The sequence below is a fragment of the Drosophila miranda genome, assembly GCF_003369915.1.
Source record: "Drosophila miranda strain MSH22 chromosome Y unlocalized genomic scaffold, D.miranda_PacBio2.1 Contig_Y1_pilon, whole genome shotgun sequence".
Classification (NCBI taxonomy): Eukaryota; Metazoa; Arthropoda; class Insecta; order Diptera; family Drosophilidae; genus Drosophila; species Drosophila miranda.
Window position 1 is genome coordinate 39,749,515 of NW_022881603.1, and position 27,442 is coordinate 39,776,956.

Below are 27,442 nucleotides of genomic sequence, written 5' to 3' on the forward strand. Positions count from 1 at the left end.
CTCGGGATGGCGAAATCAATTGAAATGTTTATAGAAAAACTGTTCCCGAAAGGGATCAACGATGCAAAGATCAAAAAGTTCAAGTCAGTCTTGATCCAGAAGCGACACCGCAAAGTCGAGCTAAAAATTAAGATCGCGCAAACCCTTTGTCCGGAATCCTTTGTGACCCTCTACTTAAATCTATATCAGTGAAGTTAGAAGTAAAATAAAAACTTTTTAAAAACACAATCCGCTACCGCAGTTATTTAATTGGCGCCCAACGTGGGGCGACCTTGTATAAAAAGCACCGAATAATAAAAGTGTTGCGTGGTGCCGAAACCCGAAGGACAATTAAATAATGGAATAAATCCTTCAGATATAAAAACGCGGAGTGACTGTGAGATATAAGATAAGAAAAAGTGAGATAAAAAGGAAACAAACCGGAGCTTAGGGTGAGCAAAAATAAATACAATATACAATACAAATACAAATACAAATACAATACAAAATACAAATAAATACAAAAGCTTATCAAGACAATTCAAAAATACAAAAAAACCAAAGTTTTTAAACAAAACCAACCAAACCAAAACACAAAGAAAGTGAAACTATCAGCTAAACCAAAGAAGGAAGACCCCCAGAAGACCCAGTTAAACAAAGAAATTTAAGAAGGAAGACCCGTTCGAAGACCTGTCAGCCAAATCAAGAAGGAAGACCCGTTCGAAGATCTGTCAGCCAAACTAAGAAGGACGACCCCTACCGGATAGTTCGTGAGCAAAAGTTGTATTAATAAATATATAAGTTCAATTAGGTTATATAAGATTATAAAAACAAAAATATAAGAAAAATTTAATGTGGATCAACTAACTTTAGATTTTGAAAAACTAAAAATGATTAACTCACAAACAAGGACCGATCTCACTGCAGGTCTGGTCAAACATTTGATAGCACTTCAAATTTCACAAGTACAGGAGCAAATTGTAAATTTAAAACAACAAATAGAAACTAAATCCGATCAGGTATCAGATTATCAGGCAGAAACAATAGACGAGACAATAAAAGATGACACCACATTAAAGGTAATAACAAAATAACAGGACCAGCACATGACGCACTGACCAACCACAGGACAGTTTTAATTTTTGATGCCATACTTTCACGACTTGACTTTGTTTACAGTGACAAGAGACCAATTAACATAATAGAACAGGAGTTAAGCGTTCTCCGACAAGGGAACCTTTCAATAATAGATTTCCATAACGAGGTTAACAAGAAAATGACCTTGTTAATAAATAAGACAATAATGACTCACGGAAAGGACAGTGAAATCACGAAAGAATCAAATAAGAAAGTTAGAGACAATGCCTTACGCATTTTTGTCACTGGCCTAAACGGCGGCATTGCAGAAATCCTATTTTCATTGAATCCCCCAGATTTACCGAATGCCTTGGCAAAGGTACAGGAATTGCAATCAAATAACATTCGGGCCCAATTTGCCTACCAATTCAGTGGCCCCAGAAATTCAGGGAATAATAACTACAATACATTAAGATTCAACCAACGACAACCAAGGACTAATAGTTCACCATTCGACCAAAAAAGGGATCTTCAGAGGAATAACATGTCATGGGGACAACCCTATTTCTTGGGTAAAAGACAACAAAATCAGGCCCCAGAACCAATGGATGTAGACGAATCGATACAAATCAAGAACCGACAGAACAGCAATCAATTCAGGGGAAATAATAATAATAGAAATTATCGGGAGAATACTAACGGTTATTATAGGAGAAATAATAATAATTATAACCAAGCTCAGCATTTTAGGGCAAACGTAGTACCGAATAATCAGTCTAACGAAAATCAGGCGCAGAAACGAAAGCCAAACGAAATGTCGGAACAACCGGCTAATAAAGCAATGCGGATAAATAACATTGAGGAGGACCATTTTTTAGATCAGCCCCCGAAGTAAGTCTGCCCTACTTAAAAAGAGTAGATAAAAAAATAAACAGAGAATTAAAAGTTTTGATAGATACGGGAGCAACTTCCTGTTATATAAAAAAGGGAATTTACGAAAATAAAAAAGAATTATCAATTTATAAGAAAGTTGCTACAGTGAAGGGGTTTTCAATAATTAAATATTTCCATAATATAACTATTTTCAACACAAAACAAGTGTTTTATGAAATAGATGGAATGGAGGCAGATTTACTAATAGGATTTAACCTATTAAAGAAAATCGGAGCTGTTATTGATACAGGAAAAGGGACTTTAAGTTATAAAGACAATGAGGAGAAACTAATATATGACGAGGTCCTTTCTTTAAACAAATTAACCTTTATAGAAGGAAAAACCATCCTTCCGTTGAAGGAATATATAATAAAAAAATATTTTGAAGAAGAAAAAGAAATGAAAAGTGATTCAGTAAAGGTAGAAGGAAGTTTATATAGCTTGGGATCAAAAAATCCTGAGCACGCCGACGAAGAATTATCCGTCAATAGTTTGGGATTCAAATATCCTGAACCCGCCGTCGTTGAATTATCCGACATCCAAAGTTTTAATAGTTTGGGATTAAAATATCCTGAGCACGCCGTCGTAGAATTATCCGACACTAAAAGTTCGAATAGTTTGGGATTAAAGAATCCTGAACACGCCGTCGTTGAATTATCCGACAATGAACAATTTAAAAGTTTGGGATGCAAAAATCCTGAACGCGCCGTCGTAGAAATATCCGACATTCAAAATTATGCAAATTCTGAATTGAAAAAAATAAAATTGTATAACACAATAACCTACAAAGAGGACAATTTAGAAAATCTCAGAGAGAAAATGGTATCTATCATCGAAGAAGACCATGCCAATATAAATTTACAGTTACCGTTCAGAACGGATATAAAAGGAGAGATTAACACTGAACATGATAGACCGGTATATGGCAAGCAGTATCCATACGCTTATTCGGCTAACGATTTCGTTAATAACGAAATAAGTAAAATGTTTGATGAAGGTATAATCAGACCTAGTAAAAGCCCATATAATTCACCGGTAATAGTAGTACCAAAAAAGGGAGTAAATGAGGACGGAACTCCTAAACATAGATTAGTAATAGACTTTAAGAAACTTAATGAAAACACCATACCGGATAGATACCCTATGCAAGATCCTTCAGTAATCCTTGCCAATTTAGGTAAGGCAAAGTATTTCTCGGCCATTGATTTAGAGTCAGGTTTCTATCAGATTTTAATGAGGGAATCAGATATTGAAAAAACATCTTTTTCCATAAATAACGGCAAATATGAATTTCTAAGAATGCCTATGGGATTGACGAACGCTCCCAGAATTTTCCAAAGGGCAATGGACGATATACTTAGAGAACAAGTTGGGAAAACTTGTCACGTCTATATGGACGATATAATAATATTTTCAAAAACTATAGAACAACATTATAAAGATCTAATTCATATAATACAGATATTGCAAAACGCTAACATGAAAATTTCCCTAGAAAAGTCTAAATTCTTTCAATTGGAAACCAAATTTCTGGGATACATTGTTTCCCAAAATATCATTAAAACAGATCCAGACAAAATCTCCACAATACAAAACTATCCAATTCCTAAAAATATCAGAGAGCTACGTAGCTTTTTAGGACTAACAGGGTATTACAGAAAATTTGTCCGAAATTATGCTACAATTGCCAAACCATTAACAAAATATCTGAGTGGAGTAAATGGGAAAGTTTCACGAAGGGCATCCAAGAAAACATTAATACAGCTGGATGAACCAGCAATGGGAGCATTTAATAATTTAAAGGACAGTTTAATAGCACATATTGAATTAGTACAACCAGATTACAATACAAAATTCACATTAGCCACAGATGCATCGGACATAGCAATAGGTGCAGTTTTGTCGCAAGATGGGAATCCCATAACATTTATTTCTAAAACTTAAAGTAAAACCGAGCAATTATATGCTAATAATAAAAAGGAATTATTAGCTATTGTATGGGCTTTAACAAATTTGCGAAATTATTTATACGGAGTGAGTGGAATTGAAATATATACAGATCACCAACCTTTTTCCTTTGCAATGTCGCAAAAAAATCCAAATGTTGAAATGAAACGTTGGTATTACTTCATAGAAAGTTTCACACCAAAAATCATTTATAAGCCAGGCTCAACTAACGTAGTAGCGGACGCTTTATCTCGGATTAAAATAAATCATATGACAGATTGTGTTGTCGACCAGACAGATTCAGAATCAGACATAAATACTCAGCATTCAGCAGAGAGTAGTTTTGAAAACGTCATTCAAGAGACTAGCAAGCCTCTAAACCAATTTAAACAGCAGCTACTATTAGCGCAAGGGAGATTCACAGTTCATGAGTTAGTAAGAGTTTATGAAAATACCCGACATATTATTGAATTTGATACGGTAGACAATCTGCTAATCATTTTAAAAGAATTTATTCAGCCTCACTTAACCACAGGAATACACTGCACTTTAGAAGATTTATACCTTATCCAAAATAAGCTAAATGAAAACTTCATAAATAAATTTCTCTTCACGAGAAAGTTCCTCCAAGATGTAGTAAATCCAGAAGATAAAGCTATAATTATAGAAGAAACACATTGCAGAGCCCATAGAGGACTAGACGAAAATTACAAACAAATAACTAAGCTGTATTATTGGCCAAACCTGCACAAAAAATTAAAAGAATATATAAAAAATTGTGAGATCTGTAACAAAAACAAATATCACAGACACCCTGTAAAAATTCCAATTGGGGAAGCTCCCATTCCAGCAAAAGAAGGAGATCAATTACACTTAGACATATACTATGCCCAAAACCTAACATTCATAACTTGTATAGATTCTTATTCCAAATAATTGGTGGTCAAGGAAATTCAAAGTAAATTAAACATTGAAAATAAGGTAATGAAAATTTTGCAACACTTTCCGTTAGCAACATCTTTAATGACTGACAACGAACCAAGCTTTACTTCAGCACAATTTAGATCATTCATACAAAGAAGTAACTTAAATATTTATTATGCTGATCCCAGACACAGCACCTCAAATGGTCAGGTAGAAAGGGTACATTCCACACTAACAGAAATAGCGCGGTGCATCAAGGATGAACTAAATCTAACAGATTATTCACAAGCATAATCCAATATTACTTAAGGAAGCTCAGACCAAAATGCTTAAGCTACATAACAAAGATAGAAGAGAAAAAGATTATAAAATAGGAGAAGTAGTTTATGAAAAGAAATTCGGGGAAAGAAATAAACTTCAATCCCGATACAAAAAGCAGGTAGTTAAGGAAAATCGACCGAATAAAATTATAATCAACAATAGAAACAGAATTATACATAAAAATAACATCAAATATTAAATATTTTTTTTCCAGAAAATGTATGCGAATATACTAATACTGACTTTTGTTATATTGACGACTTCGGAAGTAATTGACTATACGCATAGTGTTGTGAAATCCTCGATACGAGATTTCAATGTTGAGCAGAAATGCTCTGGGGAATCTTTGCGTTTAATAATGTACTACACGATATAGACAATTCGAGATTTATTCATTTGGACTTCAATCAACTTAAACTTTAATCTTAATCGCGTATAGAGTACAATGTAATGGGTAATACGGGTTTAAGCGCGGCCGGCTGCAACTGCTAATTGTCGTTGTGATTTCGTCGAAACGCAAACGAAGACTCTTCATGGTGATCGGAAACGAGGTTACGCCGCCCTAGCATGAAACGACGCAGTTCTCCGAGTGGGCAATCGAAGTTAGAGCGCTCTCACTCTCTTTGTAGTTTAACCCTTAGAAAACCGTCCATGCCGCCCCCAATACTGGGACCAGTATTAGAAACCAAAGGATGTCACATGTGAATGCTCTGTGAATAAATAAAGTGTTCGTTATGGTACATGTATGGTCGAATAGAGCTAGCAACGGTGGTAGGATTATTCTGAGGTCTGTGGCAACGGTAGCCGACATAGTTTAGAGACCGATCGTTTGTATACGCCTGATGCTGTTTTAACAGTTGCGACTCTGACTAAACTGTCAGCTCCAGGGTGAACTTCTATTATCCTTCCCAGTTTCCACTCGTTGGGTGGCAGTCGGTCATCCTTGACAATTACTAGATCGCTGACTTGTAGATTGTCGGTTTCATGTCGCCACTTTGGACGGGCTTGAAGATGTGATAGCCAATCCGAACTCCAACGTTTCCAAAATTGCCGGATCATTTTCTGTCCTTCCAGAAATTGGACTGTGAGTGGAACATCCCTTGTCGTTACATCCGGCGGTGCTAATAATGAATCTCCAATAAGAAAATGTGCCGGGGTGAGGACAGCTAGGTCCTCCGGCTCCGCGCTTAGTGGACATAATGGCCTGGAATTTAAACAGGCTTCAATTTGTGTTAGCACGGTAGCAAGTTGTTCGTAGGTCATTTTATATCCTGAAAAGGCTCGATAGAGATGTGTTTTGACAGACTTTACATTTGCCTCCCAAAGGCCTCCGAAATTAGGACTATGCGGTGGATTAAAATGCCATTGGACGTTTCGAGCCGCTAAAGCAGGTATTACAGTTGTAGGTAGCTCTCGTTTCAAATGTATTTGCCAGGTTTGAAGAGCCCGGTCGGCACCAATGAACTTCGTGCCGCAGTCGCTATACATGTGTTGACAGTAGCCCCGACGCGCGATGAAACGTTGTAGGGCCATGAGAAAGTGTTCGGTGGTTAAGCCCGTGACCGCTTCAAGATGAATTGCCTTTGTAGCCAAACAGATGAAAACTGCGATATACGCCTTGTAGTTTGTGTGTCCACGGAATCTGGATGCTTGAATTTCGAACGCGCCTGTATAGTCCACTCCGGTGGCGATGAATGCACGAGTTGGCAGATTGACTCTATGTAGGGGAAGATCGGCCATCAATTGTGCTGCTGGTTTCGGTCGGTGACGAAAACATCGGACGCATTGTCGAAGAATGCGTTTGACAGTTTGTTTTCCGTTGACTATCCAGAATTTGTGTCGAATAGTGGCCAGCGTTAATTCGGTGCCGCCGTGGAGTGCGAGACGGTGGGCATTACGCACGACGAGATCGGTAAAATGATGATGATTGGGAATGATCATTGGTTGTCGCTGGCTTATCGGAAGGTGCCTTGCATTTCGCAGTCGACCTCTGACTCGTAGAATTTGTTGGTCATCTAGAAATGGGGATAATTGATACAGCTTGTGTGTGCCCGATAGTGCCTTGTTTCCCTTCAACCTCAATATCTCTGTCGCGTAGACCTCCTGTTGAATGCTGCGAACGAGATGAATTAAAGCGTTGTCGAGCTCCTGCACACTCAGTGGTCCAGACAGTTTGTCCCCTTTGGCTTGAATGTTATGTATAAACCGTAGAACATATGCCATGACTGATATTAACCTGTCGTATGAGGACGAGTTTTGGATGAAGGCTTCTGGAGCCTCCGAGACTTGCACAGCATTTTGGAACAAAACTGACGGTTTCTCCTCGATTATAGTCCTGTCGATGTCCTGACTGGGAACTCCGTTTGCCGGCCATTGGCTTTCCGGCTGCTGTAGCCATGATGGTCCAGACCACCATAATGGATGTACTGGTAACTTTTTTGGTGTTAAGCCACGAGTTGCGCAGTCCGCTGGGCTTACCGCAGTAGGTACATGTCTCCACTGAGTTGATGTACTATGCTCCAAAATCTGTCCAACGCGATTTGACACAAAGGTTTGCCATCGGTGGGGATCTCCATTTATCCAAAACAAAACGATAGTAGCATCTGACCAATAGAAGGTTGCCATAGGTGGTCCTGCAGTGCGAAGTTGGTCCCGGATCCATTTTGCCAGTTTAACTGCCAGCAGCGCACCCGAAAGTTCGACTCGTGGAATTGTGATCGGTTTCGTGGGTGTGACTCGACTGCGTGCAGCTAGCAAATGAGTTTGAATCATTCCGGTTGGTAGCTCTGCACGAATATATGCTCATGCTGCATACGCCAGTGATGATCCATCGCAGAAAACATGTAGCTGTAATGACGCAAGCTCGTGGATGTTGAAGCGCAGCCATCGTGGTACTTGAATTTGATCGACATATGGCAAGTTCTGTATGAATCCCTGCCATCTATCAAGCAGTTCGGTTGGCAGCGGTTCATCCCAGTCCAGTTGTGCTAGGCTGCCATCGTTGCGTTTGATGCGGGCCATCCATGAGTCCTTGAGTATCGCCTTCGCGGTCATGACACAGGGCGTGATGAAACCTAATGGGTCGTACAGTCGGGCGACTGTGGAAAGTAAAGAACGTTTAGTATGTGCGTGACTGATTTCAAAATTTATCTTGAACCCAAAATAGTCTTGATGTGGATGCCAATAGAGGCCTAAGGTTTTAACGGGATCTTGGTACTCAAACTCTAATAATGTCTTATGAGATAAATGGTCTGGAGGTAGAGTGGAAGCTCCGCTTTGTACGTCGTCCACGTATATTTCGTGTCGAAGGACCCTTTCCGCGAGTGGGTATCGGTCTCGTTCATCCTGCGCCAGTTGATGTATGACGCGAATGGCTGTGTAAGGAGCTGAAGCGGTTCCAAACGTAACTGTGTTGAGATAATACTCAGCTACTTGGTTGTGTTCGTCATGCCAAAAGATGCGTTGATATTGCGAATCCTCTGCATTCATGTCAATGCATCTATACATCTTCTGAATGTCGGCAGCAAAAACAAAACGATGGAAACGCCAATTCAGGACCACGCCGGCTAGATCGTTTTGGAGCGCTGGTCCGGTGCATAGGACGTCATTGAGCGATTTTCCGTTTGACGTTTTACAGGAGGCGTCATATACTACTCTAACCTTAGTAGTGACACTTTCCTCTTTGAATACTGCGTGATGAGGCAAGGTGCCACATGTGGACTCGATTCCATTCTCCTTGGTAATGATGCAATGCTGCTGCTCCTTGGTTGTTACTTTGGTCACCTGGCCTAGTTGAAAGTACTCCTTCATGACTTCCGAATATTTGGCTTGCAGCTCCGGCTGCCTTTGGAATCTTCGTTGAAGCATTTGGAATCGATTAATCGCGATTTGACGTGATTTGCCTAGCACCTGCGAAGGGTCAAACAAACGCTTAAGTGGTAACCGTACCAAATACTTGCCGTTTCGTTGACGGATGTGAGTTCGTTTAAAATGCTCCTCGCACCATCGCTCTTCTGGTGTGAGCTGTTTTGCAGAACCGAGATGCTCCATTTCGAAGAATTTCTGGACGAGATTCTCTAGCCTATTGTGGTGACATCTAATGGTGACAGCGTGTGAGCGTGTGGAAGTGGCTCGACCAAAGACTATCCAGCCAAGCTGGGTGTGCTGTGCAATTGGTTGGTTCTCCTTTCCTCTGCGGATATCTGAAAGCAGGATCTGTGGGATTACGTCCGCTCCCAGCAGAAGATCAATCCGTTGTGATTTGTAGAACCTGGGATCGGCGAGTTCTATTCCGTTCAAATGAGGACATTGCTGCAATTTGATGGATTTTGAAGGTATTTGCGATGTAAGCGTTTTAAGTATAAACGCAGTATCAATGGTAGTACAAAACTGCGAAGTACAAGAGCTTAATGACAATTCTGTAGTGTAGGTACACCTGTTCTTGGAGGTGGTCCCAACTCCAGCAATTTCTGCCGAAATTGGATGCCGCTTGAGGTTGAGAGCCTGCACTGTGTGCTCTGTAATGAGGGTTCCTTCCGAGCCTGAATCCACTAACGCACGTACCACCGCTGATTGACCAGTGTGGGGGTTGTGGATTGTGACCAGGGCAGTGGCCAGAAGGACAGTGCTGGGTCCGTGATGCGTTGCCGTAGCGGAGACTAGTTGCGCAGAGTGTGTTCTCACAGACGAGTCGGTCGCTGCAGACTGTGGATGACCACCGGAACTAGTGTTGGGAACAACTGGGAGAGGCTGTGCAGTGCTCTGAGTAGGAAGTGGGGTCCTAGCGTAGAGTTGCGTAGGTGTAGCCCTGCCAGATGAGTCGCTCGTTGTATACTGCCAGGAGTTGCCGGAACGAGCGCTATGGGAGGCTGCGTGAGGCTGTGTTGCCACCTGAGCAGAAGTTGGGAAGTGCAGCAGTGTATGGTGTCTTTGACCACACTGCGTGCAGTTCCTTTTACTGGTACATTTTGAAAGTGCATGGGAACGGCTCAGACAGTTGAGGCATGCCTTTGCATGATCGACGATGGCTTTCCTTGCAAAGCAGTCCTTGGACAAAAGGTCCGAACAATGCCGAAGATTGTGACTGTCGCTACAGTGAGGGCAGCGAGTGTGTTCGGCAACCGCAGTCTTGGCGTGGAAACTGTTGCCCTTGTATGTTACGTTGCCAACTGACTTCTTCGGGTGCCTTTGATTGACAGGCTGCGGCACAGGTGTCCGCGTCGTGGAGTGGCCTCGGTTTTCGAACACATCGATGCTGACGAGACGGTCGTTGAGAAATGATTGTAGCTGAGAAAAGGTGGCAAGTTCGGCAGAGCTACCGAGATGGAGCTCCCAAGCTTGCAGTGTCGTGCTTGGCAGTCTGGAAGTGAGATGATGAGCCATCCAATGCTGAACATCTAGATTCTTGAAAGCATTGAGACAAACCGTCGCAAAATTAAGCGTATGTTTTATATCAGCAGACTGCTCCTTTGTCAACTGTGGCAAGTCATACAAACCGTTCATATGGTACATAAACTGCAGCCGTTTGTTGTCGTATCGCTTGAGGACGAGACTCCAAGCTGTTGCATAGTTATTTCCCGCAAGCGCCATCTGCTGAATATCCTCGTCGCGATCCGAGGGAAGAGCTTGCTTCAGGAAATGAAACCTTTGGACGTCGGACAGTTTCTGGTTGTTATGGATGAGTTGAACAAATGCATCGTGAAATGCCGGCCAATCCACAAACTTGCCTGTAAATGTCGGTACAGGTAGCTTGCAATTGCAGGTGCAATTGCACTGATGATACGGATGGATTTGCTGGCTCCGGATTCTGCTGTACCGGTGGTGCTCTTGGACATACATTTTCGTAGGCCTCTGATATGATGCTGAATGCCGTTGTATAGTCTTCATCAAAGCGAAAGGCCACTTCGCTGGACACATAACTATGCGTACTTGGACATCGAAGTATTAGTAAACGTTGATGATTTTGCTCAAATTCACCTAAGAACCGTTGCAAAGTTTGTAAGCGCGTTTGAAAATAAGCTTTTGTTTCCCGATCTGCGCCATCCTTTCTGAAATTACGCACCGTTTGATTAACCCTCGCAATGAGATTTGTCTGAATAACACTGAGATTGTCGATCTCCACCTGAGGATCGGCTTCGAGGTCGTGGGACTCGGCTGTTGACATGTTGCTGTTATATGTGTATGTACCTTTCTCACCCTTAGTTGCACTCTCTTTGACCTTGTACAAAATACCCACAACGAAACACTTACTCTGGTACTCGGGAGTGCTTCTCTTTGCTTAAAGCGTAGCTTAAGAGAACTTGCGAGTCGTTGTTGTTGGTGTTGTCCGAGCGCAGAGCAGAAACTGTGCTACTGTGAGCGTTGAGCTGAGGCCTTGTGTCTAGAGATGATGTGCAGCAACAGAACGCTCGTTGGTCTCTTGGTCTCTGCTTTGCACGAGAGAGAGGCTGCTGTCTAACCGTCGGCTTGGGTTGTTGTTGTGTGCTACTGTCCAGGCGCAGAGCTATCGTCTGGTCTTCTTTGTCCCTGCTTCGTGCGAGAGATAGCGGCTGTTGGATAAACCGTTGGTTTGCGTTGTGTTTGCCGTTTACAGTTGCAGCCGGTAAAATATGATTTTATTTGTACATTTAACTGAACGCGGAACGAGGTAGAATCATATGCGTATAGTACGAATTATACGCGGCTCCCCCCATGGGCCACCAAAAATGTTGTGAAATCCTCGATACGAGATTTCAATGTTGAGCACAAATGCTCTGGGGAATCTTTGCGTTTAATAATGTACTACACGATATAGACAATTCGAGATTTATTCATTTGGACTTCAATCAACTTAAACTTTAATCTTAATCGCGTATAGAGTACAATGTAATGGGTAATACGGGTTTAAGCGCGGCCGGCTGCAACTGCTAATTGTCGTTGTGATTTCGTCGAAACGCAAACGAAGACTCTTCATGGTGATCGGAAACGAGGTTACGCCGCCCTAGCATGAAACGACGCAGTTCTCCGAGTGGGCAATCGCAGTTAGAGCGCTCTCACTCTCTTTGTAGTTTAACCCTTAGAAAACCGTCCACATAGTGACTATCTATTGCTCAAAGACGACAGAGACGTTTACACTTATGAAACATACGCTGAACTTTTCCATATTACTAATTTGAGTTTTTATAGAGAGATAATTGATAAAGAATCCAAATATGTCAACAAATCAATTAATTCAGACGATGAATTAATGAGTTCAGAATTAGTTTCAAAACGGAATGAAAGGGGAATAAATGAATTAGGTACCATTTGGAAATGGATAGCAGGCAGCCCTGATCATGACGACTTTTTGAAAATACAAAATAAAGTAAATGAATTAACTGAAAATAATAATAAACAATTTGTAATAAATTCCAAATTTTTCAAAGAAATTGAATTGCTATCAAATTCATTAAAAAATGTCATCTTCAATGAAGAAACGATACTGAGAAAGCATCGTTTAAAATTAATAACTTTTGACCTACTAAATTTAGTTGATACCATAACCCTCTTAAAAGTAAACATTTTCAATACAAAAATTTTAAATAAAAACGAAATAGAGGACATTTATAAGCATGAAAAACATCCTGTTGAACTGTCTGATCTGCTGGACATTGAAACGGTTAAAATAATTCGAAATGCTGATTTAATAATCATTTACATAAAATATCCTCAAATTAAAGATATTTGCAAGTTTTACCATGCAACAAGAGCCATCTCACAAAATGATGGAATGTTAGTTATAAGTGAAAAAGTTTGTGAATGTAAGGAGAAATACTATTTAATGAATAATTTTAAAAGTGAAACTTTTAACAATTACGAACAAATAAATTTAAAGAAGACCTGTTTCACCAATTTACTTAATGGCTTTAAAGCCAACTGCACTAAAAAAAGGGGAAAAAACAAAGAAATAGACATCATTCAGGATGGTGCCATATTAGTTTCAGGCAAAAATATCGTAGACAATACTACTTTGTTAGGATCGTATCTCCTTATATTAAACAACACAATTGTAATAAATAATATAACCCACATAAATGATAAGGGTAAAATTCTAAGATATATATCGCATCATAGATATAGCGATTTTGAATTAGTTGATTATATACAATCGAATGATAAGCAATTTTCTTTTGATAATGTTAATATTTTAAATCCCCTTATAACATTAGGTAATACGGCCTTACCATTAACAACATTATTCTTAATCATTTTGATATTGATAATGTTATTTTACTTCGGCTATAAATTAACCAAATTTGTACTTATTAAATCAATAAGAATACCGTCAGAAGAAATAGTGGAAAGCAACATTCAAATACTGTCAGAAGAAATTAGAGCTCTATCAGAACTTCAAAATGTATCGGGACGAAACATTTAAGAATGGGGGGAGTTAACGTACCCAATTTTATTGAGCTCTTATACGAGTTGTAAACAATCTCTGGCTTTCCAAAACGAAAACAATTTCAATCTTGGGCCTCCGCCTAATTGATTTCTAAGATGTACAATCTCAAGGGCTCCCGCCGCAATCCCAATCTTTGACACTCGCCTAAATGGAAATGTTTGCCCACACCCGGCTTCTCACAAACAATCTCACTCCCGGCTTTCTGCAGATCCTGCACTTTAGGCATTTTACAGTTCTCTCTTTGGATGACGAAATCCAATACTCGGGATGGCGAAATCAATCGAAATGTTTATAGAAAAACTATTCCCGAAAGGGATCAACGATGCAAAGATCAAAAAGTTCAAGTCAGTCTTGATCCAGAAGCGACACCGCAAAGTCGAGCTAAAAATTAAGATCGCGCAAACCCTTTGTCCGGAATCCTTTGTGACCCTCTACTTAAATCTATATCAGTGAAATTAGGTAAAATAAAAACTTTTTAAAAACACAATCCGCTACCGCAGTTATTTAATTTGCATCTACCACAGCAAAAATGTACTTGTATTGCTTGGCTGTCGCATCCATTGGTCCCAAATTATCAACGTGCAGCGTGTATAGTGGTGTGTCACCCTTGTCAATGCAATGAAGATAGCCTTCTTGTTTGCCCAACTTTTTGCTGAAAATTATACAACTGATACAATTAGTAATCAACTTATTTACTTTCCGTTCAAGGTGCGGAATCCAGTATTGCTGCTGAACTGAGTGCATTGTCTTCGCTGTGGAGAAATGACCAACTTCATGCGATCCTTGAATGATTTCCCTTTCCATCAGCCTTGGAACCACCAATACGTTATTGCCATTTACAGATTTGAAGAGAAGACCTGCTTTAAGCTTGTAGTCTTGATATGGGTGCTGCTTCAGGATCTCAACTGTGGCTTTGATGAAATCGTCATCCTGCAGTGCTTTCTTTATCCGAGCTGTTAGCTCCGTCGTCACGAACATGCATGTCTGCGGAAAACGACTGAGACAGTCCACGTGTCTCATTCTGTCCCCTGGGCGGTGTACTGCTTTGAATGTAAAGTCCTCCATATACAGAATCCACTGGGAAACTTCTCTGGGTATATCTGCTTTCGTTGTTGTCTGCTTAAGCGCCGCAAAGTCAGTGGCAAGATCAAATTTGATCCCCAACAGGTAGTGACGAAACTTCTTGAGTGCGAGGTATGCAGCTTTGACCTCCAAATAGTAACTGTGACGTTTGGACTCGGCTTGTGTAGTCTTTTTACTCCAATAGTAAATTGGGTGGAAATTGTCATCAGACTGCTGCAACAGAACTGCTCCGAAACCTTCTTTGGATGCATCCGTGTGGAGTTCCGTTGGCGCTTCTCGTGAGTATAAATGTAATACAGGTGCGATTACAAGCAGATTCTTTAAGGTTTGTAGCGATTGTTGCTCTGCTTCGCCAATGTTGAAAACTGCTTCCTTCCTGAGTAGATTCGTGAGCGGCCGGGCAACTTGTGCATAGCCAGGGATGAACTTTCTGAAAAAGCCTGTGAGTCCCAGAAATGCTTGAACTGCTTTAATGTCTTTGGGCGTAGCAAACCGACTGACAGCTGCTGTCTTCTCTTTGCCGGGCCAGATTCTCCCGTCCTCAATGATATAGCCCAGAAAGCTAATGCGTGGCTGCATGAAGCTACATTTCTTCCACTTGATCTTTAGGCCAAACTGCGCAGCTGTCTCCAGGACCAACTTCGTCTTCCTCATGCATACCTCGGGCGACGCGGCGTAAACAATTATGTCGTCCATATAAAGCTGCATAATGTCAGTGTTGATTAATTCTTGAAAAATATAGCTTACGAACCGAATGAACGCAGCGGCGAGTTCTTGAATCCGAAAGGCGCTTTATTAAACTCGAATAATCCCTCCTTTGTAACAAAGGCCGTATACGACTTGCTTTGCTCTTCCATAGGCACATGGAAAAATCCGTTTTCAAGGTCCATTATGGTAAACCACTTAGCCGACTGCAGCTTTTCCAAGACTTCCTCCATGATCGGGACTGGGAAGCAGTCCAGCAATACCATGCTGTTTAACTTCCTGTAGTCTACGCAAACTCTAAGTGTACCATCTTTTTTCTTCACGACGACAACTCTGCTCGCTACATTTGAAGACGAATTGCGCACGATTCCTTGCTCGATCTATTCTTCGACTTGCTTCTTTACGGCACTGGCTTCGTCTGTTGATAAACGACTCGGTGAGTGATGAAACGGCTTAATTACTCCGTCGGGAACTATCTTCAGTTGGATTGGAGACTGCTTTGCAACTTCTGTGGGCATTTGGTAACTGTTTCTTATCATCTGTTCAACGTCTTTTCGATATTGCGGCGGAGCTACAAAGGATGACTCTTCAGTTACATTATATATAAGAGCATGCTCATCTGTTGGCACAGGATCTGCGCCATGCTTCAAAAACGTGTATCCTTGCATATCAGCGACGAAACGGAACTTTTTAATGAAATCATGCCCCAAAAGTGCGTCGAAATCAATCTGGCTACTGGGGACTACTAAAAACTTCTGTGTGGTCTGCAACTTATCCACGGTAACTTCTGCATTAAAGTATCCAACAGGCTTTGTTGATATATGACCCAGACCGCGCAGCATAGTTGTGCACTTCAAAAGTTTAACGTTTTTCATGGTCTTCAACATACTCTCTTTGATTATGGTTACATCTGACCCTGTATCCACAAGACAGTCAACAACAATGCCGTTTATTTGAATTTTTTTCATGCGACTGCGATCCAAAATGACGCGAACTTTATCAACTTTATCAGCTTCATAAGGACAGTTACGCGAAATGTGACCATTCTGATTGCACTTAAAACACTTTGTTTCGGCTTTGCAGTCTTTGCGTTTGTGTTCTCCTGATCCACAGTTATAGCAATATTCTTTTTTACCGCTTTGACCACTTTGCTGCTTGAAACTCGTTTTATGCTGTTCGTTATTGCCCTTCTTCTCCGATATGTTCAAACGATCATAGATATCGAACTCTTCTTTCAAGGCCCTGAGGGTCTTACAGCGATACATGGCAAACTTATACTCGTTTCTTATGTTCAGACCGTTCACAATATGGCTTATAACAGCCGCGTGTTCAACATGTCCGACTGCTGCTATTTTTCTCATCTGCAGCAAGTACTCGTGCATCGACTCACTACTCTTCCTCTTTCTTTCTTGCAGCAGCTTGTGAATGTCTGCACTGTTATAGCTACATGTGAATTCATCCAATAATACGTTGTTGAGTTCCTCATAGGTGCACACGCATTCAGCTTCAAGGAAAAGCTTAGCTGCACCGGTCATTTTTCCTCTGGCCTGCACATACTTTTGCTTTTCAGTAAGCTCATATGCGTCGGCATTTTTTTCGAATATCTCAAACCATTTTTCTATGGGAACCGATTTTCCATCACAATCGCTCACAACTTTTGTAAAATTATCTGGAGCGATCTTCATTTCTCGTTGCTCATCGAAAAGCACTTTCAAACTTAGAAACTTTATCATTTCATCAATCTTGTCATCAGTATTGTTTTCTGCATTTTCTAAATCTTCCATCTCGTTTGCACTCGGGCGAGACGTTCCTGGTACAGCTTCTTGCTTCTCTCTCTCTTTCCAGTGCAACGGCGGCGGTGTTTGCATCATTTTGCGGCTCTTTTCGACTTGTGTCTGTGTACCCGACGAGTGCTTGTCTTTTTTGTTTATAAGTGTGTATCACACACAACGTGTCTGTGCGTGTTTTTTGTGCTTGTGTACGTACTGCGCACGGACAAGGCGACGCTGCGGCGCGACAATGAATTTCACAATTTTCCAACCGAATTAAACGACCGATCTTTTATTAAACTCCGTGTCTACTGTTAGGCTCACAGAATTTGGATTGTTCAACTTAATGTTTATAGCCACCAACAACAACTTTACAACTTTATGTAGCTACAAACAACAACTTTAACAACTTTTCAACAATCCTCTTCTTGCATCAGCTTCTGCTTTCTTCTGTTTTTCTTTTTCACACACTCCGAGCTCTGTATTCGACGCGGACGAGCCCCCAAATGTAAGATTAATAATAATGTATCGTTTATTAATAGTGTTTTTCGAAAAAGAGTACAAAGTGTATGATTTAAGATGTGCAATTAATGAGTCTGTTCTTCCGACTTTTTGTTCAACTTTCTGCTTCTACTTCCAACAACCGACTCCCGTATCGATAACCCCTTATCGGTTAGGTCTTTTAAACATCGGTTAAGTCTGGTTATATCGGTTAGGTCTTATCGATGGTATCTTAAGTTCAAATGTTAATTTAGATGGGATAGTGCTAACTGCTTGATACACTGTCCTTTACATATATCCATTTTACCTTAGGTTCGTTCCAGACCTACCTGTACTTTCCGGGCTATGCACTAACCCCTATGGAGGTTAAACTACGCTACACATGATCCTTTTAGAGGCCTATGTAATTATTACAAAGCGATCTACCCGCTCTAAACTCTCTATCCATAGTTAGCGTTTTGAGTAAATAAATAAAGTTTGCTTTGAATATTTGCATAAGCAACAAAGTTATTCTCACAACGTAAATTATTCGAACCTGACGGTTCCTAAAATAAAGAAGGACTAAAGCAAGCGGTGATGTTCATAGTCATAAGCACCTGTAAATAATGTAAATAATGCGTACTTATCAGTGAAAGCCATTAGAACAGGTCTACGCATAACTTGAACTTGGGGGAGAGGGACTAATGAATGGAGCTTTGGGTGTGTGCCCAATGCGATGAACAGAAAAAAAATTTAGCTCACGCATGCTGTTAACATGTTGAAAGGATCTATTGCTTAAAAGTTTAATAAATGAACATGCTGCAGTAAATAATTGGGTATATTAAGTGCAGACACACTCTTAGCTTAGCTCCTTCAAACAACACCTATCCTTCATCTCCGTCAAATGAAGGCACTTTCATTTCATGTGCATAATTTGTAGGCGTCTCTGTATGCTCTTAAGCAAACGGCTTTTACCTGAAGCTTATGTAATTTTCTTTACCATATTGCGAAAAGAAATGACATGCCATAGATCTCTGGGATGGGATCCGCACCAGCAAGGAGTCTGCAAGGAAAATTCATTGAGGTATAATAACAAAGTCAATGAACAGTTAACAGAATCCAAAGCCAGCATACACCAACAGATGTAGACTTACACCTACACACACATACACACACAGTAATGACCGGAAAGAAAAGGCAAAAAAGAAGGCGAAAATTACAGACAAGCTTATTACGCAAAATTTCGCTTAATTAGCAGGCAAAGGAGAACAGAACAGTGCGGAAAAGAACAGAAAGGAGCACAACAGGAGACGTGGAAAAGGGGGCAACAGTTGCCCATGGGAGACAGAGAGAGAAAGGGAGAGAAAGAGGAAGAAAGAAGCTAACAGAAAAAGAGAGAAAGGAACTACTTGTACACCCTACAAGGGCTGGCAGACTTATGGCACCTTTTGCCAGGCAAAGCATAATATATGAACTGACCTTAACAACTTGCACACCAGCAACCAGCCAGAACAACATCAAGAGGCAGAAGCAAAATGTGGGAAGGGTGTGGTGGTGGCAGGACAGGGCAAGGTGTGGAAAATTTACTTGGCCATCAGAATATTAAATGCCGCGTGGGAATTCTCGCTGTTTATGGCTGCAACTGAAACGGGGGCACACAGAGAGACGTAGAGGCAGTGGTGGAGGGACCGAGCCAGAGATAGAGCGAAGCGAGCCCTGTTACGCTTCAGTAATTTCACTTAAGTCATTATGAGCCATTAATAAAGCCAGCCTGTGGACTAGTTGAGCTACCATATTATACATGCCACCATCCCATATCTGCTTATCCCTCTCCTTCCGTCTGTCTCTCTGTTTGTCTGTCTGTGGGTCTGGGCCAACTCATTTCACACATCAATAATCAGCCAAGGGGACTTCCGTAAAGCGTACCCCAGAGATGGCCGAGTGAACGAGAGTGGAAATGAGCTTTGCACAGATGAGCAAGAAATAATAAAGGGCTCGAATTAGTTATCGATTAAATAGATATAAGCAGACCGAACCATCTGCAGGACTCGTGAGCAGCGTGAATCGATCTGAATCCTTTGGCTCATTCCTAGCACTCTTTTGGCCATCCTATCACATACAACTCGTTTTATATTTTTTATTCAGATGCACATACAAATAAACATATTTGTTGATTCTACTGTGGCATGTTTGCTGTTTTCTCTTGGTATGATGGGGATATGGCTTCAATTTTCCAGCTCCGATTTTTGTTTGGTTATTGAAGTGCATTTTTATTTCCATTTATCGGCTGCGAGGCAAAAGTAGAAGCATCTCTGAAGCACTCCAGCGATTTGTGTTGTGTTCGAGAAGTGTGCGGTATTTCATTAATTTGAAAAATGAATGTACGCCAGTCAAAAATATTAAATGTCGATTGTACTATTCGAGTCGATTATTGTTTGTATATCACGAGTACGTATTTCGCATTCAAATGGAAAATACATATATAAGTGAAAAAATGTGCTGGATTGTAATTACTGTTCAATTTGATCTTTTAGCCATTGAATCAATTGTTGCCTGAATTCTTATCCGATGTGCATTATGTTAAAACTTTTGATCAACTATCCAATATTCCTTATTAACACATTAACATCTTACCGGGCTGCGAACCACCCTTATTCGGCCCTAGCCTACACCAATGTGGCGAGCACATTAATTTCAACTAGTTTTAGTGTGGTATTTCGGTTTGATACATCTTATGGCTACCTCTTACATAAGTAATCCCAAATCGAAGTCAATTCATTTCCTATTACCCAAATATTTCTGATAGAACAAAGTTTTTCTAATTCATCTCTCATTGCGAGCCGAGCACTTTCCCCCCATGTCGGAAACTTTCCACAATCTTTTGTTGTTCTTCCGTAAAGTTTTTCGCCTGTTTTTCTACTCATTTCACCCCGCTGCAGGGACGCCGTCGCCGCTGCTCCCGCCCTTCGACAAGCACTTTTACTTTCATAACCAAAAGTCCAACACTTGAGGCAGGCAGCAACAGCAAACAAACGCAAACTCTGGGAAAGGAAAAAGTCTTGTATCTGTACTTGGTGTCTTCTACCCGAGCTGTATTTTATACAGCTCTTATAAGCAGGTTTATATGCTTATACAGTTTATATTCTCTTCGAAAACGTATTCAGCTATGGAAGTAGTCCAGTAGAAGAAAGTCCGGTTCCAAGTAGCAGAGATCCGTATAAGAGGGCGTCTGCACAATTATCAGAGTTTCGAACTGCTCTGGCGCCGACGCAGTGGATGCTGCGAGAGAAAACCCGAAACGAAGTCGTTGTTCTAAAAGATACGAGTACGCGAACTGCAGAATTCAAAATGGTTTTAGACAACCGGAAGAAACATATATCAATGTTGTCCACATTTACCAGATATATTTGGGTTCGAATGAAACCTCATTGATTTAACAAAAATTGTTGTAATTATTATATGCAGTATTATTTCTCAGATACGAGTATATCTAAGTAACTAACCGCTAGTCTTAGCAGTGACCCAAACCCTTCAGCAGATGCCTGTGTATAAGTCCAGCTCAGACCTGTTTGAGGTTCGAGTTCGAGCCTGTGTTTGTATCTTTCTGTTCAACAGCCAGTCAACCACCACTGGACCGGCTTCAGATACAAGACAGTCCTCAATCCCAGCGCTCAATGCTCAATACCTTTCCAACTTTTGAGTTGAGCGGCTGCTGGCCCGCGTCGTTTATCATAATAAATTACGAAAATATAAAAGTCGAATTTCGGAGCTCGGTCTGTGCGGTCTGTTTATGTTGCGTCGCCCTCATCGAAACGGTCGTACCGGTGTTTAAGATACTTTCGTCGTAAAACACAAATATTTTTCGAGTTTTTCACATTTTAATCGAGTGTGCGCCCAAAAAATGTTTCGCCCAATGCAAGGCAAAGTGCGGCCAAGCCTCGCTTGTAATTAAACAGAAAGATACGGATACAGCCGAACAGCGAGCAAACAAGTATCTGTAACTGTAAACAAGTTAAAGACGAACGCGTCTGAGTGCAAGTGTGTGAGTGTGTGTGTGCATCTGAGAGTGTCGCAATCCCGCAACAAATTGCAAGCAACAATCGAGCAACCTACAACATGCAGTTTTGGATATCTTTGACATTTGCCGTGATCTTGGGTGAGTTATCAAGCTTCAAGTCCAACAAAAATTAAAGACATATGAACCACAAGGCAATGTACATACGTATGTATCTCATGGATACCAGGCGATGTACTGACCGCCTGCAAAATATCTGTGGCAAAAGTTCATGACATTTCGCTGCACAGGCCAACGAGAACCGCCACAAACAAAAAAGAAGATGAGTCCCGTCCCAGACTGGCAGTCGCAGTCACTGTCGTTGTGGAAGCCGAGTATCATTCCATATGAATTGTGGCTTAGTCAATCCGGGGGTTGCAGATGGGGATGGTAATGGGGAGATACTCCTTTTGTCTGCATGTCTGCCACATTGCCACGGCTTACTGCTGCTGGTTTTTCCAGCGATTTTCAGTCTGTTTGCTGTTGACATTTAAGCACTTGTTTTTCTTTACCCAACGAGCAACCTCTCTGTCTGCTGCGGTTTTTCTTACACAGCAAATAGATATAGAAAATAATGTCTTGCCACAGCCAAGTATTGCTTTAACACACGGGCAGCATACCCCACTCCCTCCCTACCACGCTCCCCCAGCCCCCTTTTGCTTTACATGCAAAAGTTTTTCGTATAAATTTTTTCGCAGTTTCAGTTATTTTCCTCAACAATTTCTGCAGCCTCAACATTTTCTATATCTCTTTTTATTTTTTGCTTCCGCTTCGGCAGCTGTTTATTTGATTTATGCGACATAATTCAGGCGAACTTTGTGGCACACATAATTTAATTTTTGCCATCACTTCAACGGGTGGGGGGGTTAGGTTGCGGAAGGAGTGGTGGGGCATGGGGCAGCGGATGAATTTTAATTATTTTTCTTGACTTTAGCTTTGATTTTAGCTTGACTTTTTATACCCGATACTCAAAATGAGTATTGGGGTATATTAGATTTGTGGTAAAAGTGGATGTGTGTAACGTCCAGAAGGAATCGTTTCCGACCCCATAAAGTATATATATTCTTGATCAGCATCAATAGCCGAGTCGATTGAGCCCTGTCTGTCTGTCCGTCCGTCCGTCTGTCCGTCCGTCCGTCCGTCCGTCCGTCCGTCCGTCCCCTTCAGCGCCTAGTCCTCAAAGACTTTAAGAGCTAGAGCAACGATGTTTTGGATCCAGACTTCTGTGATATGTCACTGCTACAAAAATATTTCAAAACTTCGCCCCGCCCACTTCCGCCCCCACAAAGGACGAAAATCTGTGGCATCCACAATTTTAAAGATATGAGAAAACCAAAAACGTAGAATTGTAGAGAATGACCATATCTTAAAGACTGCGGAATCTGAATTGGATCGTATTATTATTATAGCCAGCATCAAGAAAACAATTTCATTTTTTCTCGCCCTGTCTCTCTCTAACACACACGTAGCATAGGCGGCTTTGCTTAGAGTAAAACATTAGCGCCTAGATCTCAGAGACTACAAAAGCTAGAGCAACCAAATTTGGTATCCACACTCCTAATATATCGGACCGAGACGAGTTTGTTTCAAAATTTCGCCACACCCCCTTCCGCCCCCGCAAAGGACAAAAATCTGGGGATATTCAAAAATCTCAGAGACTATTACGGCTAGAGTAACCAAATTTGGTATCCGCACTCCTGTTAGATCTTACTATAAAACGTGTATCTCAAAATTTCGCCCCACCCCCTTCCGCCCACACAAAAGACGAAAATCTGTTGCATCGACAATATTGCACATTCGAGAAAACTAAAAACGCAGAATCATAGATAAGGACCATATCTATCAGATTGCTGAATCTGGATCAGATCAGATCATTTTTAAAGCCAAAAGGAACAAATCAATTTGCAGTGGCTACGCAGCGCCCGACGTCACGCTCAGACTGATTTTCTGTCTCTCTCGCACGCACTCTTTGTCGTGTCGTTTAATATTAGCGGCGTCTGCCGGAGGAGAGCCATACTGACTTAGTATCGGGTATAACCGTAGAGTTGCGGTGTCCGCAGCAACTCACAACGTTCCCTCTCGTTATTGTTGGCATTTGTTCACCTGTTAATTGAAAAATATTTGCATACCAAATTTGAATCTCGAATTTGTAAGGCGTTAAAAGTTCTGTTTTAAATTCATTGGCCGCGTACTAATTGCCTGCCACAGAACAAAAGTTGCATATGAACCCATGGATCCATGGAATGGATCATGCATCTGAATCAGTTAACACAATGTCCAACGTGTATGGCTTTGTTTTGTTAATGCCACATGACGAATCTATGAGTGGGCATTGAAAATGTTTGAATGATGTTTGAAAATGATCGAAAAATGGTCGGGCTTTCATATCTAGAGCGGCGCTTGTGGACACAGACAAAGTGGAAAACTGTCTAGCGAACAATTTAGCCAAATTTTAGATATAATATTCTAATAAATTGGCATAATTCTCGTGAATTCATAGTAATTTGATTGATTTTCTGTGAATTTTTCGCAAATTGTGTGTGACTTCTCAGATCTCCGCCAATTACTGCTCTGTACATTATCTGGCATCGCCGTCGACTGACTGGGTTAGGTCCAAGTGAATTGAATTAATAAAGACAGAACAAAACAGGAGCAACAAAAGGAAGACTAAGGCTAGCACACCATCACAAGACATCCTGCAGACATTATACGCCCCGAGACAACATCAACAGCTGCCCCTTCATACATTAATTTTTGTATCTGCAGAATACTATTGCATATTGGTAGTATGTATACGGATACTTGTAGATAGCCCACACCATTTGCACGCGCTGAAAATTAATTCAAGTCAAGCTGCAAAAGGCACACCAGCCGAAAGAAGGCAAAAATAATATATCTACTCGTACAAAAACCGCTAAGAAATGCCGTCGGGGAACCAGGGGAAGTAGGCAAGCTGCTAAAGAAGGAGTACACCTGCCCGGAGTACGAGTATGTACACTCAACTCCAAAATACTCTCGTTCCTCTTGTGTAGCAAGAGGCCAGCCAGCGCCAGCCAGCCTACGAAATTAGTTTATACAAAGCTGCTAAAGAAGGAATACACCTGCCCGGTGTACGAGTATGTACACTCAACTCCAAAAAACTCTCGTTCCTCTTGTGTAGCAAGAGGCCAGCCAGCGCCAGCCAGCCTACGAAATTAGTTTATACCAGTATGTAGAATGTACATTTAGTTCCCTACTCTCTTTGTGGCACAACTGGAAAATTGAGGATGTGGTTAGGCGTTGAAAGGAGGCCAGAGGAGAGTGACAGACGGCGGAATGTACAAATCTCTTTTGCCCACATAGAAAGTGGAAGCCTTACCCTTTAGGCTGTCCCTCCTACAAGTATACATATGTGCCGGCTTACCGGTGTCTAATACGACGACAGCTCAGATGTGCCAGCTTTATAATCCGCAAACGATTTGCATAGGCAAATTGAATTAAAGCCAAAAACCTCAGCCCTCGTAGTGGACTTAAAACCCGATTTGGTTTAATGCCAAACCGGCATGTGCAAATGTGTAAGAATAAAATTTTTGTGCATACTCGTAAATCCTTCTCTAGGGAGTGCATTGAACTGCCGGTCTGAGCCGTGGCTAATCGGTTGTTTAACTTAGCCACGCCGGCCGGACTCGTCGGGTAAGCCACTTTCTCTGATTAAAAGAGGCAGAACACTGAGCCAGAAGTGGAAGTGGAAAAAATGACTGCAAATTACATGTATGACGAACAGGTTATGGGGCTGGGGTTGCTTAGGTATCACGGCACTAAGCCATAAAGAGCAAATGATGTTGGTACTAGCCTACATCTGGCAGCTCTTCAAGCCTGTTAACTGACCACATTCGGGCTAGGGCCAAAGAATGGAGAGCTTCTGTGATGTGTGCGCTCCACTTGGACGGGCTCCAAAGCTATCCTCCAGCCCGAGGCTCACCTCATTATGGGGCGGAGGGCTTTGGCTCCGGCTAAGACTCCGGCTCCGACTGCTCTTTGATGTGTTCTGCATATCCATTTACATAGATGCTACAGGATATCGAGTGTCCTCCCTCAGCCACTCGAAGACTGTTCAACTTTGGCCAACTTTTATTCGTAATAGTCGTACTCTCCATCTCACCATTCTCTGCTGCTTGCTCATATTTCTGCCACCTCATGACTGCCACAGTCAGCACAGCTTTTCCCAGGCACATTCCTTTGTTGGAAGGATGCATCTGCAGCGGAAATTGCCGCATAATTACAACCCCTGGTCTCTGTGAACCACTCATTCCATCTGAGACTTGGTCCCTGCCCTATCGCACTGTTGGGTCCGTCTCCGTCTCTGTCCCCGAACACAACATGCTGGTCATTTGTTTTTATGTAAATAAAATGTGCTTCCATCTTGTTGCTGCGGCCATAAGTGTAGTTTCTGTTTTTTCTGCCTTTCTCTTGGCCAGTGCCCCTACACTTTCCGCTGGGGCTGTGGATCTGGCAGCTCTCCTGAAACAGCTTTTGTTTTTCTCGTTTTCATAAACATTTCTATTTGTGCCTGGATTTCTCCATTTTGGTCAAAAAGCGCAAAACATTTTCCTTGATTATTTTTCTGCAAGCTAACTTCCGCCACTGAAAATGAGCCACGAAAAGCAGCAGAAAATTGCTCGCAACTTCTTCTCATTCCTGCCAGCAGTTTCTTTGTACAATAAAAATATATAACTGCTTATGAAAATTTGCCAAAAAATATCAACAGAAAACCAAGAATACGTAAAGTGGACTACGATGGCGTGGTGGGACTTTTTCCAGCTCTAGGAACGCCACTTCATGTTTGCCATTGTTACACAAAAAAACGAGGGGGAACGTTGTGAGTTGCTGCGGAGACCGCAACTCTACAGTTATACTCGATACTAAGTCAGTATGGCTCTCCTCCGGCAGACGCCGCTAATATTAAACGAGTGCGTGCGAGAGAGACAGAAAATCAGTCTGAGCGTGACGTCGGGCGCTGCGTAGCCACTGCAAATTGATTTGTTCCTTTTGGCTATAAAAATGATCTGATCTGATCCAGATTCAGAAATCTGATAGATATGGTCATTATCTATGATTCTGCGTTTTTAGTTTTCTCATATCTTTAAAATTGTGGATGCCACAGATTTTCGTCCTTTGTGGGGGCGGAAGTGGGCGGGGCGAAGTTTTGAAATATTTTTGTGGCAGTGACATATCACAGAAGTCTGGATCCAAAACATCGTTGCTCTAGCTCTTATAGTCTTTGAGCACTAGGCGCTGAAGGGGACGGACAGACGGACAGGCGGACGGACGGACAGACGGACAGACAGACAGGGCTCAATCGACTCGGCTATTGATGCTGATCAGGAATATATATACTGTATGGGGTCGGAAACGATTCCTTCTGGACGTTACACACATCCACTTTTACCACAAATCTAATATACGCCAATACTCATTTTGAGTATCGGGTATAAAAAGCAGAGAGTCTCGACCAACAAATGTTGATGGAGGGTTGGCCATAGCCATAGTCCCGTCGCCAGTTGCTGTCGCTGGCTGTCAGCGCCTCTTAAGCTGGTTTACGAGCCAAGCTGCTCGCTCGCTTTCTCTCTCTCTCTCTCTCTCTCTCCCTCTTTGGTGCGCACAGGAAGCAATCATCGTGCTACAAGTCATATTAACTTACGCTGGGCGCACAAAAAATAAATAAACTTCTATATCGAAAAAACAGGCAAACGCCAGTCTCAGAATCACGGC

At 41.6% G+C, this 27,442-nt stretch overlaps 1 protein-coding gene across 2 annotated transcripts in view; it reads left to right on the forward strand.

The window, feature by feature from the left end:
- Nucleotides 1-21,310: 21,310 nt before the first annotated feature.
- The window catches only part of LOC117190224 (nephrin-like), a 35,941-nt gene continuing 29,809 nt past the window's right edge, over nt 21,311-27,442 (forward strand). For both annotated transcript variants that reach the window (XM_033395274.1, XM_033395275.1), the window contains exon 1: nt 21,311-21,793. In XM_033395274.1, coding sequence (XP_033251165.1) covers nt 21,754-21,793 — 40 coding nt within the window. In that variant the 5' untranslated portion in view covers nt 21,311-21,753. The remainder of the gene's footprint in view (nt 21,794-27,442) is intronic.